Source organism: Rhinoraja longicauda, chromosome 1 (genome assembly GCF_053455715.1).
Source record: "Rhinoraja longicauda isolate Sanriku21f chromosome 1, sRhiLon1.1, whole genome shotgun sequence".
In the NCBI taxonomy this organism is placed as follows: Eukaryota; Metazoa; Chordata; class Chondrichthyes; order Rajiformes; family Arhynchobatidae; genus Rhinoraja; species Rhinoraja longicauda.
Window position 1 is genome coordinate 1,005,169 of NC_135953.1, and position 12,106 is coordinate 1,017,274.

The 12,106-nt window shown below is 44.2% G+C and overlaps 1 protein-coding gene across 4 annotated transcripts in view; it reads right to left on the reverse strand.

The window, feature by feature from the left end:
• Positions 1-551: 551 nt before the first annotated feature.
• The window catches only part of mogs (mannosyl-oligosaccharide glucosidase), a 57,642-nt gene continuing 46,087 nt past the window's right edge, over positions 552-12,106 (reverse strand). For 3 of the 4 annotated variants that reach the window (XM_078400701.1, XM_078400786.1, XM_078400877.1), the window contains 2 exons: positions 11,055-11,245; positions 552-4,300 (listed from right to left, as the gene is read on the reverse strand). In XM_078400701.1, coding sequence (XP_078256827.1) covers positions 2,557-4,300; positions 11,055-11,245 — 1,935 coding nt within the window. In that variant the 3' untranslated portion in view covers positions 552-2,556. The remainder of the gene's footprint in view (positions 4,301-11,054; positions 11,246-12,106) is intronic. The other variant, XM_078400957.1, reaches the window with a different exon arrangement.

Below are 12,106 nucleotides of genomic sequence, written 5' to 3' on the forward strand. Positions count from 1 at the left end.
TTCTTGCACACTTACCACATAGACAATTTGGCTGTCAAGCCTATGCTGGCTCTCAGGGCATTCTCACTCCACCAGATTTCCCTGTACCCCGCCCCCACCCTCTCTCACATATATACCCATTAATCCATCTGATCCTCCTCACGTCCAACTACACTAGGATCAAATTTACAGTGGTGCATTCATCTTCTAACACTTCAGTGGGACGTGGGAGCAAACTGGAGCACCCAGGGGAAACCCACATGGCCACTGAGAAAAACATGCAATCACCACACAAACAGCACTGAAGATCATGTTTAAACACAGGTCTTGGGACTATGAGGAACCTGGACGGCATCTTTGCCCATCCAGTCAGTGCCACATATCAAGGCAACAAGTGCGGAGCCCTATTTCAGTGGCTACATGAACGTGTAATTGCAGGCAAAATCATGTTATTAAGATGAATGAAATACTAATTGCTGCAGAGAGTGTATTTAAGCTTACAACCTTCCAAGTAGAGGTTCCCAATCTGAAGTTCACTTAAAATTACAAAGGCATTAATAAGTGAAGAAGTTTATTAGAAAATTCACAAAAGTCCAAAGAAATAAAAAATATACTCATCATGCAGGCAGTCAGTCCCTGGATGTAGTTCACCATTTGTATGAAGTCTCCGCAGCCATGTGTGTTTGTGGGAGCCGGTGGATGTGGGGCCTTCATTCAAAAAGGATAGGAAGCTGCAGCAAACTGCACACAGACGTACAGTGACATATCAGAGCTATTTGGTTTGCCCATTTAAACAGACAGACAGCAGAGCACACAGCATTAAAAGGGTCAGGGATATTTTTGTATTTGAGCAAAAGCTTACAGTTGATTTGAATGAGAACGTGCGTGCACTTGTGCTCTGTACAAACAATTCACCCTGCAGTGGAGACTGGCTGCTGCAGGAGTTTCACACCTCTCCACTGGATCCCATTCAAATCCAGGTGCAAGTCATCCCATCGTTTCAACAAAAGCAAAAGACTGGATACTGTGGATTTGCAAACAATGTGCATGTCCGGACATACTGGCAATTTAAACTTCTATTGCGTATCAAAACGGAACATTGAGCCTTTACTCAGCAGGTTGAGAAGACCCAAGGCAGATGTGATGATTCAGGTGCACACACAGCCTGGCTGTGTGCCATTGCCCTGCACCTAACTGCCTTGTGAAGGTGGTCATCGACCTGCTGCCTCTGCGGCTTCAAGCAATGGACTGCGGATCAGGGCTACCTGTTGCATGAGAAGGTTTCTCTCCTCATACACCAATCAATGTCTTCAGAAGGACAGTCAAAGTAGAACAAGTTCCAAGTGTGGAAGAAACAGGTGAATTGGAATAACTTGAATGAAGCACAAAAGAGCATGCACAGACCAGGATGGCCAAACGACTCCCTTCTGTGGTGCACTATTCTATAAAAGGCTGAAGATGCTGAGGTGACATGAAGACTCACCCCAGGGCCAAATGAACATTGTGGCATATTTAGAGTGGTCCTATGTTATATAAAAGGGAGACTTTGAGGTTATTGTGGTTCCCAACATAGTTTAATGTACAGTAGATCCTACAGAGGGATAAATATCTTTTATTTCTGACTGTTAGTTTTGAAGTTGCTGTAAATTAATTTCTTCTACTTAACATGTCAGTTTATTTATTTACAAAATGTGAAAACCAGCAATGGGTCCATGAGGCACTGAAAGGGTTTAATTAAACAGGATAAATTCCAAAGTCTCCTATAAAACCAGTTATTGTCATACATATTGGCCTTGCCTTTCAGGTTCTAGTGCAACGAGATACAGAAACATTAGTCTGCTATCAGCGGGAGAAAGAGCAGAGCCCCATTAAACCCGACACCCAACTGCTGAATGCATCAACAGCCTGCTGCATCTTTTTCAGTTGGATATACTGGAACTCAGCAGATATGAAAAGGGTGTTGGAATGTTCAATTTTACAGACTAGGATTTTGGTAAGAAATCCATTCATTATAAATTCTTCATCTTCCGATGGAAATTAAAATTGGGATTTTCTATTTGAAAATAGAATCTGGGAGGGCCTGGCTGGGTGGGGGGCAGGAGATGGGGGGCAGAGGGACGGAGGGCAGGGGATGGAGGGCAGGGGATGGACGGTAGTGAGTTGTGGGCAAGTCTAGTTAGGTGGTGAATCTTGGGTCAACAGAAGGCCGTGTCACAGGGAATAACGTTAAAAACTGGCTGGTGTCCAGTGAAACCTGCATGGACTGTACCTGCCGCCTCATTGTTGAATACTGCTCCTCCAGGGGATACTAGACATATGCAAGATTCCTTATTTAACAGAACTGATGCTTTCGCAGCCTGAAAAAAGTCCTGGAATCTACACACTATTTGGCTATTGTAATGTTAATTTTGTCCGTTTTGCGCTCTTTTTATACCAAATTTGTAGGTTGAGTTTCTCTCTGATTAATACTTAGGGTTTAACCAGAACTATCAATTATTGAAATAATGAAATATTTAATCACAATGAATCCCTTGACACAGTATTTAACTTTTATACAGGGTGACAGCTGCACAAACGTTAATATTGCTCAGCCATTATCAAAACTATAAGGGAAGACCAACCAGTAAAGGGGTGACTACCCTGCCCTCTGCCAGTGGTATCATTATACTGCTCCCACAAATAACCAGTTTGTACATACTGCTTATACATATTGGCTATGAGGTTAGTCCTCAGCTCCTGGTACAGTGTTGCTGCCATTTCTTGATATGGTCCAGTTTGGGTGGAATAGTAATATAGTGCTCGAACTACAAGGTAGTTCAAATTAATCCAAATGGGCCCCCGCCAGTAAGGCGGGTCATATTCAGTGTTGCGTTTCAAGTAGAGAGGACTAGATTTGGAGAGAGAGCGTAGGCCATAAGGGGTCCAGAGCTTTTCATCATCCTTCATATCCTTTAAGATATGTTCAAGTTTTGGAGAATCAGGTTTTAGGATTTGAAGTATGAATGGGAATAGACTCACATAGCCAAATGCATTCACATACTGCAGCTTTGGCTGCTTGCGAACTGAGCGAACAAGCCTGGCTGCTTGGCCATGCTGGCGAGGCAGTCCCGGGGGAACATAGATCTTCTCTCGCTCCAGAACGATGGACTGAGAGTGATTGCCATAATCGCTGAATGCCTTCTGATCTTCAGACCAGTGCAGTTCTCCAAGCAGAGAGTTGTCACTGAGCGTTTCGTACATCTTCTGATAGTCTTGATGTGGTAAGCCAAGGATTTTTGCGATATCTGTCATGACCTTTGATGCCAACATCATCCAGCAGCGAAGGTCCACGTGACGTTCATCCTCAGAAGGGTGAGATGCTCGAGGGTAATCATCGAGTCCAGAGGTCAGAGTTTTTGGATTGAGGAACAGGTTGGTGTCAGTGTCACGGCCTCGCCATCGATAAGTTGATGGCAGGGATCCAGCCTGGGTTGAATTATACCAATCATACCAAGTCTTCAAACGCGGAAAGAGCTTCTTCAGGTAGGACTTGTCATCTTCAGTCAAGTGCCCGTGTAAATCTTCTATTAGTTTCTGTAGTGTGAGGAAGAGTGTCGGAGGATTGGCGTTTTCATTCCTCTGTACAATGAACTCTGCTGGCACTTTACTGCGTGCTTCATTGTCCAGAATCTGCTCCCTGGGGATCCAACCTTCCACATTCATCATATCCAACCAATGACCAATCACCTCCTTACTAATGGATGGATCCCATTTACTAATTAGGAGTTGATGGAATCCTTCATCCCAGAGAAATCCTCGGGGAAAAAATGAACGGGATGGAACGGCAGTGTAGAGTGGGCCCTCCAGGTACGGCAGTGGGTACTCATTGTATTTGGACTGAACATACGACTGACCATAAAAATATCCCATTCCTCCAATGGTATTACTGAAAATTGCCTTAGCAAATTTAATCTGTTGTGGAGGAAAGCCCTTACTTGACAAATGGAAAATGTTGTCAAATCTCTCATCAAATGACTGCTTCCACCTTTCAAGTTCATTTGTGAAAACCTCACCAGAAAAATGTTCTGATCGTTCTGTGAAACTTCCCGATTCAAACAGGACTTCGACCTCGAAGGGAACCTGCACAGTCACCTGATGAACCAGGAGGTTGTTTGGTGTGGTGCCTTCATCTTGTTTTGGGGATGGTCTGTAACTGTCCACACCAATGTAGTAGCGCCTGTTTGTAGAAGCTGCACTGTACACAAAGCGGCCATTCAAGCTACTTTTCACAATGTCTGTCACCATCTCCAGACTCGGACAAGGTGCTTCGAGGTGGTTGTAACTGGTCAAGGGGAAAGAAAAGCAGAGTGATGAGAAACCAACAAGACTGTAAGCGCAGCTGGAAATGGAAACTCACAAACACGGATACTGTTTGCAGCTTACCCAAATGACATTAAGTCATACCGAATGGACAAAAAGGCCCTGCGGCTCACCTTACCCATGCCGAACAACATGTCCCATCCTCCCTGCGTTTGGCCCATTTCCTTCTAAACCTTTCCTATCCATGTACCTGTCCAAATGTCTTTTAAATGTTGTGATAGTACCTGGCTCAACGACGACTTCTGGCAGCTCGTTCCATACACCCACCACCCTCTGAGTGAATAAGTTGCCCCTCAGGATCCTATTAAACATTTCTACTCTCACCTTAAACTTATGACCTCTAGTTCTTGATTACTGTACTCTACGTAAAAGACACTGTGCATTTACCCTATCTATTCCCCTCATAATCTTATAGACCTCTGCTCAGGAGACTCGGGTCCTTTGGAGTGCAGGGGGTACTCTTAAGGACCTTCTACAACACGGTGGTTGCATCGGCCATTTTCTATGGAGTGGTCTGCTGGAGCAGCAGCATCTCAGCGGCGGAAGGGAAGAGACTCGATAAGCTGGTCAGGAAGGCCAGCTCTGTCCTGGGTTGCCCCCTCGACTCAGTGCAGGTGGTGGGAGAGAGGAGGATGATGGCAAAGTTAACAGCGCTGCTGGACAATGACTCCCACCCCATGCAGGACACTGTCACTGCACTGAGTAGCTCCTTCAGTGACAGACTCCTTCAGTGACAGACTCCTTCACCTCAAATCCTTCCTTCCCGCTGCTGTGAGACTGCACAACCAGACTGCTCCCAGCAGACGAGTCAACAATAACAGCTAAGAACACACAGAAAACTGATGACAATTTATGTATCTTTTATTTATAATAAATGATCTCTAGCTCTCTTGCTATCCACTTTGCTGCTGTAACACTGTAAATTTCCCCGGTGTGGGACGAATTAAAGAATATATTATTATTATTATTAAGATCACCCACAATCATAAGAACATGATAGGAGCTCTGTTGGTAAGGAATGATATTCAGTCCCTTGCAAGGGGTGACACAGAATCAGGAGATGTAGAATCAGTATGGACAGAACTGAGGAATTGTAAGGGTAAAAAGACTCTAATGGGAATTATCTTCAGGCCCCCCAAACAGTAGCCTGGATATAGGAAGCAAGTTGAATCAAGAGTTAAAATTGGCATGTCGCAAATGTAATGCTACGGTGGTTATGGGAGATTTCAACATGCAGGTAGACTGGGAAAATCAGCTTGGTACTGAATCCCAGGAAAGAGAGTTTGTGAAGTTCCTCCGAGATGGATTCTTAGAACAGCTTGTACTGGAGCCTACCAGGGAGAAGGCAATTCTGGATTTACTGTTGTGTAATGAACCGGATTTGATAAAGGGAACTCAAGGTTAAAGAGCCATTAGGAGGCAGCGATCATAATATGATGTTTTAATCTACAATTTGAGAGGGAGAAGGAAAAATCGGAAGTGTCAGTATTGCAGTTGAGCAAGGGGGACTATGGAGGCGTGAGAGAGGATCTGGCCAGAGTTGACTGGAAAGAGACCCCAGCAGGGAAGACAGTGGAACAACAATGGCAGGTATTTCTGGGAATAATACAGAAGGTGCAGGATTCCAAAGAGGAAGAAAGATTCTAAGGGGAGTAAGTGGCGTCCGTGGCTGACAAGGGAAGTCAAGAACAGTATAAAAATAAAAGAGAAGTATAACATAGCAAAGATAAGCAGGAAGCCAGAGAATTGGGAGTCTTTTAAAGAGCAACAAAAGACAACTAAAAAGGCAATACGGGGAGAAAAGATGAGGTACGAAGGTAAGCAAGCCAATAATATAAAGGAGGATAGTGAAAGCTTCTTTAGGTATGTGAAGAGGAAAAAAATAGTTTGGTCATGTGGGTCACTTGAAGACAGAAGCAGGTGAATTTATTATAGAGAACAAGGAAATGGCAGACGACTTGAACTGGTACTTTGGATCTGTCTTCACTAAAGCTAACATAAACAATCTCCCAGATGTACTAGTGGACAGAGGTCCTAGGGTGACGGAGGAACTGAAGGAAATTCACATTAGGCAGGAAATGGTGTTGGGTAGACTGTTGGGACTGAAGGCTGATAAATCCCCAGGGCCTGATGGTCTGCATCCCAGGATACTTAAAGAAATGGCTCGAGAAATCGTGGACGCATAGGTGCTCATTTTCGATGTTCTATAGATTCAGGATCAGTTCCTGTGGATTGGAGGATAGCTAATGTTATCCCACTTTTTAAGAAAGGAGGGAGAGAGAAAACGGGAAATTATAGACCAGTTAGTCTTACATCAGTGGTGGGGAAGTTGCTGGAGTCAATTATAAAAGAAGAAATTGCAGAACATTTGGATAGCAGTAACAGGATCGTTCCGAGTCAGCAAGGATTTACGAAGTGGAAATCATGCTTGACTAATCTTCTTGAGTAATCTTCTTGAATTTTTTGAGGATGTAACTAGGAAAATGGTCAAGGGAGAGCCAGTGGATGTAGTGTACCTGCCTTTCAGAAAGCCTTTGACAAGGTCCAACATAGGGATCTTATTGAAACATATAAGATAATTAGGGGATTGGACACATTAGAGGCAGATAACATGTTCCCAATGTTGGGGGAGTCCAGAACAAGGGGCCACAGTTTGAGAATAAGGGGTAGGCCATTTAGAACGGAGATGAGGAAGAACTTTTTCAGTCAGAGGGTGGTGAAGGTGTGGAATTCTCTGCCTCAGAAGGCAGTGGAGGCCAGTTCGTTGGATGCTTTCAAGAGAGAGCTGGATAGAGCTCTTAAGGATAGCGGAGTGAGGGGGTATGGGGAGAAGGCAGGAACGGGGTACTGATTGATAGTGATCAGCCATGATCGCATTGAATGGCGGTGCTGGCTCGAAGGGCTGAATGGCCTACTCCTGCACCTATTGTCTATTGTCTATTAATGGGCAAAATTAGAGCAAATGGTATTGGGGGTAGGGTACTGACATGGATAGAAAATTGATTGGCAGACAGAAAACAAAGAGTGGGGATAAATGGGTCCCTATCAGAATAGCAGGCAGTGACTAGTGGGGTGCCGTGAGGCACGGTGCTGGGACCGCAGCTATTTACAATATACAGTAATGACTTAGATGAAGGGATTAAAAGTAACATTAGCAAATTTGCAGACAACACAAAGCTGGGTGGCAGTGTGAACTGTGAGGAGGATGCAGGGTGACTTGGACAAGTTTTGAGTGGGCAGATACAGTTTAATGTGGATAAATGTGAGGTTATTCACTTTGGTGGTAAGAACAGGAAGGCAGATTATTATCTGAATGGTGTCAAGTTAGGAAATGGGGAAGTACAAAGAGATCTGGGTGTCCTTGTTCATCAGTCACTTAAAGTCAGCAGGTAGGTACAGCAGGCAGTGAAGAAAGCTAATGGCATATTGGCCTTTATGACAAGAGGAGTTGAGTATAGGAGCAAAGAGGTCCTTCTGCAGTTGTACAGGGCCCTAGTGAGACCGCACCTGGAGTACTGTGTGCAGTTTTGGTCTCCAAATTTGAGGAAGGATATTCTTGCTATTGAGGGCGTGCAGCGTAGGTACACTAGGTTAATTCCCGGACTGTCATATGTTGAAAGACTGGAGTGACGAGGCTTGTATACACTGGAATTTAGAAGGATGAGAGGAGATCTTATTGAAACATATAAGATTATTAAGAGATTGGACATGCTAGAGGCAGGAAACATGTTCCCAATGTTGGGGGAGTCCAGAACCAGGGGCCACAGTTTAAGAATAAGGGGCAGGCCATTTAGAATGGAGATGAGGAAAAACTTTTTCAGTCAGAGAGTTGTAAATCTGTGGAATTCTCTGCCTCAGAAGGTAGTGGAGGCCAATTCTCTGGATGCATTCAAGAGAGAGTTGGATAGAGCTCTTAATGATAGCGGAGTCGGGGTGTATGGGGAGAGGGCAGGAACGGTGTGCTGATTGTGAATGATCAGCCATGATCACATTGAATGGCGGTGCTGGCTCGAAGGGCCGAATGACCCAGTCCTGCACATATTGTCTACAATTAGGTGATTCAGCCCATCAAGTCTATTCCGCCATTCAATAATGTCTGATCCATCTCTGCCTCCTCACCCCATTCTCCTGCCTCACCCCATTCTCCTGTTGTATATATGGACTTCAGGAAAGTTCAACACGGTTCTACAAGGTTCCGCATGGTAGGCTGCTCTGGAAGGTTAGATCACATGGGATGCAAGGAGAGATCGCTGAATGGATAGCAAACTGGCTCCATGGAAGGAAGCAGAGGGTGATGGTGGAAGGTTGCTTCTCGGACTAGAGGCCTGTGACTAGTGGTGTGCCTCAGGGTTCAGTGCTGGGCCCATTACTGTACATCCACGGCAAGATTAGCAAGTTTGCTGATGATACAAAAGTGAGTGGTTTTGCAGATAGTGAACATTTTATGAAAAATTGCAGCAGCATCTTGATCAATTGGCCAGGTGGGCCGAGAAATGGTTGATGGTTTAATGCAGAAAAATGTGAGGTGTCACATTTTGGGAAGTCTTAACATGGGCAGGACCTACACAGCGAATGGTAGGCCTCTGGGAAGTGTTGTAGAGCAGAGGGATCTCGGAGTGCAGGTGCATAGTCCGTTGAAAGTGGCTCACAATACTCCACATGTAGTCTGACCAATGCCTTATAAAGCCTCAGCATTACATCCCTGCTTCCATATTCTAGTCATCTCGAAATGAAAGCTAACATTGGATTTGGCTTCCTTACTGCCGGTTCAACCTCCAAATTAACCTTTTGGGTATCCTGCATTAGCATTACCAAGTCCTTTTGCACCTCCAATTTCTGAATCCTCTCCCCATTTTGAAAATAGTCTATACTTTTATTCCTACTACCAGAGTGCATAACTGCACACTTTGCTATGCTGAATTCCATCTGCCACTTTTTGCCACCTCTCCCAACCTGTCCAAGTCCTTCTGCAGGGGCCATGCTTTCTCTGCACTACCTGTCCCTCCATGTCATCTGTGCTGGGACCTCTGTGGTGTGTGATGTAGATAAATGGCTTGGACGTAAATGTAGACGGCTTGGTTGGTAGGTTTGCAGGGGAAAGGTAAGGGTGTAATGTTATGGGGAGAAGGCAGGAAAATGGGACTCGCAGGCACAGATAGATCAGCTTGATTGAATGGTCCCAACCTAAACATCACTTTTCCATGTTCTCCAGAGATGCTGCTTGACCCACTTAGCTACTCCAGCAAATTGTGTCTTTTTAAAATAAAAAAACATTTGCAGTTCCTGTGTCTACATATCTTACTCATTCTTTACCATTCTATCTATGCAAAGAGCTGTGAGTGAACTAGTTCCAAATCGAGTGACCAAGTCACCGAGGGTCTTTATTAAATGTACTTTTGGAGATCAAAGTAAGAGGAAAGTAAACTGTAGGATTGATGAACAGAGAGATCTCGGGGTCCAAGTCCATATCTTCCTGAAAGTAGACACATAAATGGATGAAGTGATAAAGAAGTTGTACAGCAGAGTATTGTGTGTCAGAGTCAGGGTGCTTGTATAAAACTTTGATTATTGTGTATTTAGGGTTTTGCATGCAATTCTATTATATGAAGTATGTGGAGGCTTTGGAGGGTGCAGAAGAGGTTTACAAGACTGCTGCCTGGATTAGAAGGTATTAGCTATAAGGAAAGGTTGGACAAACGTTAATTGTTTTCTCTGGAGCGTTGAAGACTGAGGGACGATCTGATAGATGTGTATTAAATTACAAGAGGCATAGATAGGGTAGACAGTCAGTCTTTTTTTTTGTCCCAGCATGGAAATGTTAAATACTAGGCACAAATAACCTTCAAGTGAGAGGGGGAAGTTTAAAGGATATATATATATATATATATATACTAGATCAAGTGGACCCGCTGGGCCCAAACCTCTCCTGCATTGGTGCAGCACCCTCTCCTTCCCCACTCCCCCCTCCCCCTCCCTGGGAGATAGATTTAAACTTTAAAATGTGAATAATTAAAAATATAACACCGGTTTCAATTAAAATTCTTCCATTAGCACCAAAGGGACGCGGTAAGGTGGGCCTAAAATTGTTGCGCTATCGTGTACCGTTTTGGCTGCAGTTCAGGAACAAACAAACGAGTTTTAGTATATAGATGTAGGAAAATAACTGCAGATACTGGTACAAATCGAAGGTATCACAAAATGCTGGAGTAACTCAGCAGGTCAGGCAGCATCTCGGAGACAAGGAATGGGTGACGTTTCGGGTCGAGACCCTTCTTCAGACTGATGTATATATGGGGCAATTTAAAAAAAAAGAGTTTGCCTGGAACGCAATGCCAAGGGAAGTGGTGAAAGCTGGTTTGATAGCAGTGGCAGGCACATAAGCAGGCAGGGAACAGAGAGATAGTGCACGTGCAGGCAGAAAGATCGGCAAGGCATGATCACATTGAATGGCAGTGCTGGCTCGAAGGGCAGAATGGCCTACTCCTGCACCTATTGTCTTTTAGCATGGTGGGCTGAAGGGCCCACTCCCTTACAATACTGTTCTACATTCAACACAATTGACCTCACTGTAAATCCTAAAGATAGGGAAAGAAAAGAGCTTCAAAATGTCATCCCATAAATATGCAAATACATATCCGGATTAACATAACAGCTTCTTGACTATATATGGCCTTCCACCCCGTTTACAGGCTGGCTGATAAAGAGAGGTATCTCACCTGGCATATTTGCCGTTTCTGGATTTAAGATCCGTTGGTGCCAGGAAAGTGATTGTAAATTTTCCCAAGTCTTCTGATGAGCCTGACACAGCTACCAACTTCTTCTCCTCAATGTGTGACTGCAGATCGCCCTGTCCATCACTTGCAACGTAAAACAACAGTGATATCACTGGGTTCTCTGGAGCAGAGCTCTAAGAAAATAAAGGTACCCATTAAATTCACATCGCCTTACTGTGGTACATTTATAATTTCACATGCCCAGTATTCATAGTTGTGCTTAAAAAACAAAACAGCTAGTTTCTCCAAACCATGCAAAAGAGAAATGGGCTAATCATACCTATTAGGGTATTTATTCACAAAATGTTGGAGTAACTCAGCAGGTCAGGCAGCATCTCAGGAGAGAAGGAATGAGTGACGTTTCGGGTCGAGACCCTTCTTCCCTATTAGGGGCTTACCCCTAATCATCATTTATAAATATCTGTCAGAGTGTCAAGACTATTTAATTGTAACATGCACGGGGATTGGAACAATGACACTCTTTGTTAACAACTAGAGCAGGCCATCCTAGACTGGGTATTGTGTAATGAGGAAGGATTAGTTAGCGATCTTGTGCAAAGCCCCTTGGGCAAAAGTGACCATAATATGGTGGAATTCTGCTTTCAGATGGAGAGTGACACAGTTAATTCAGAGATGAGGGCCTTGAACTTAAAGAAAGCTAACTTTCATGGTATGAGACGGGAATTGGCTAGGATAGACTGGCAAATGATACTTAAAGAGTCTGAAGAAGGGTCTCGACCCGAAACGTCACCCATTCCCTCTCTCCTAGATGCTGCCTGACTTGCTGAGTTACTCCAGCATTTTGTGATACCTTAAAGGGTTGACGGTGGATATGCAATGGCAAAGATTTAAAGATCGCGTGGATGAATTACAATTGTTCATCCCGGTCTGGCGTAAAAATAAAACAGGGTAGACGGCTCAACCGTGGCTAATGAGGGATGGTGTTAAATCCAAGGAAGCACATAAATTGGCCAGGGGAAGCAGCAAACTAGAAG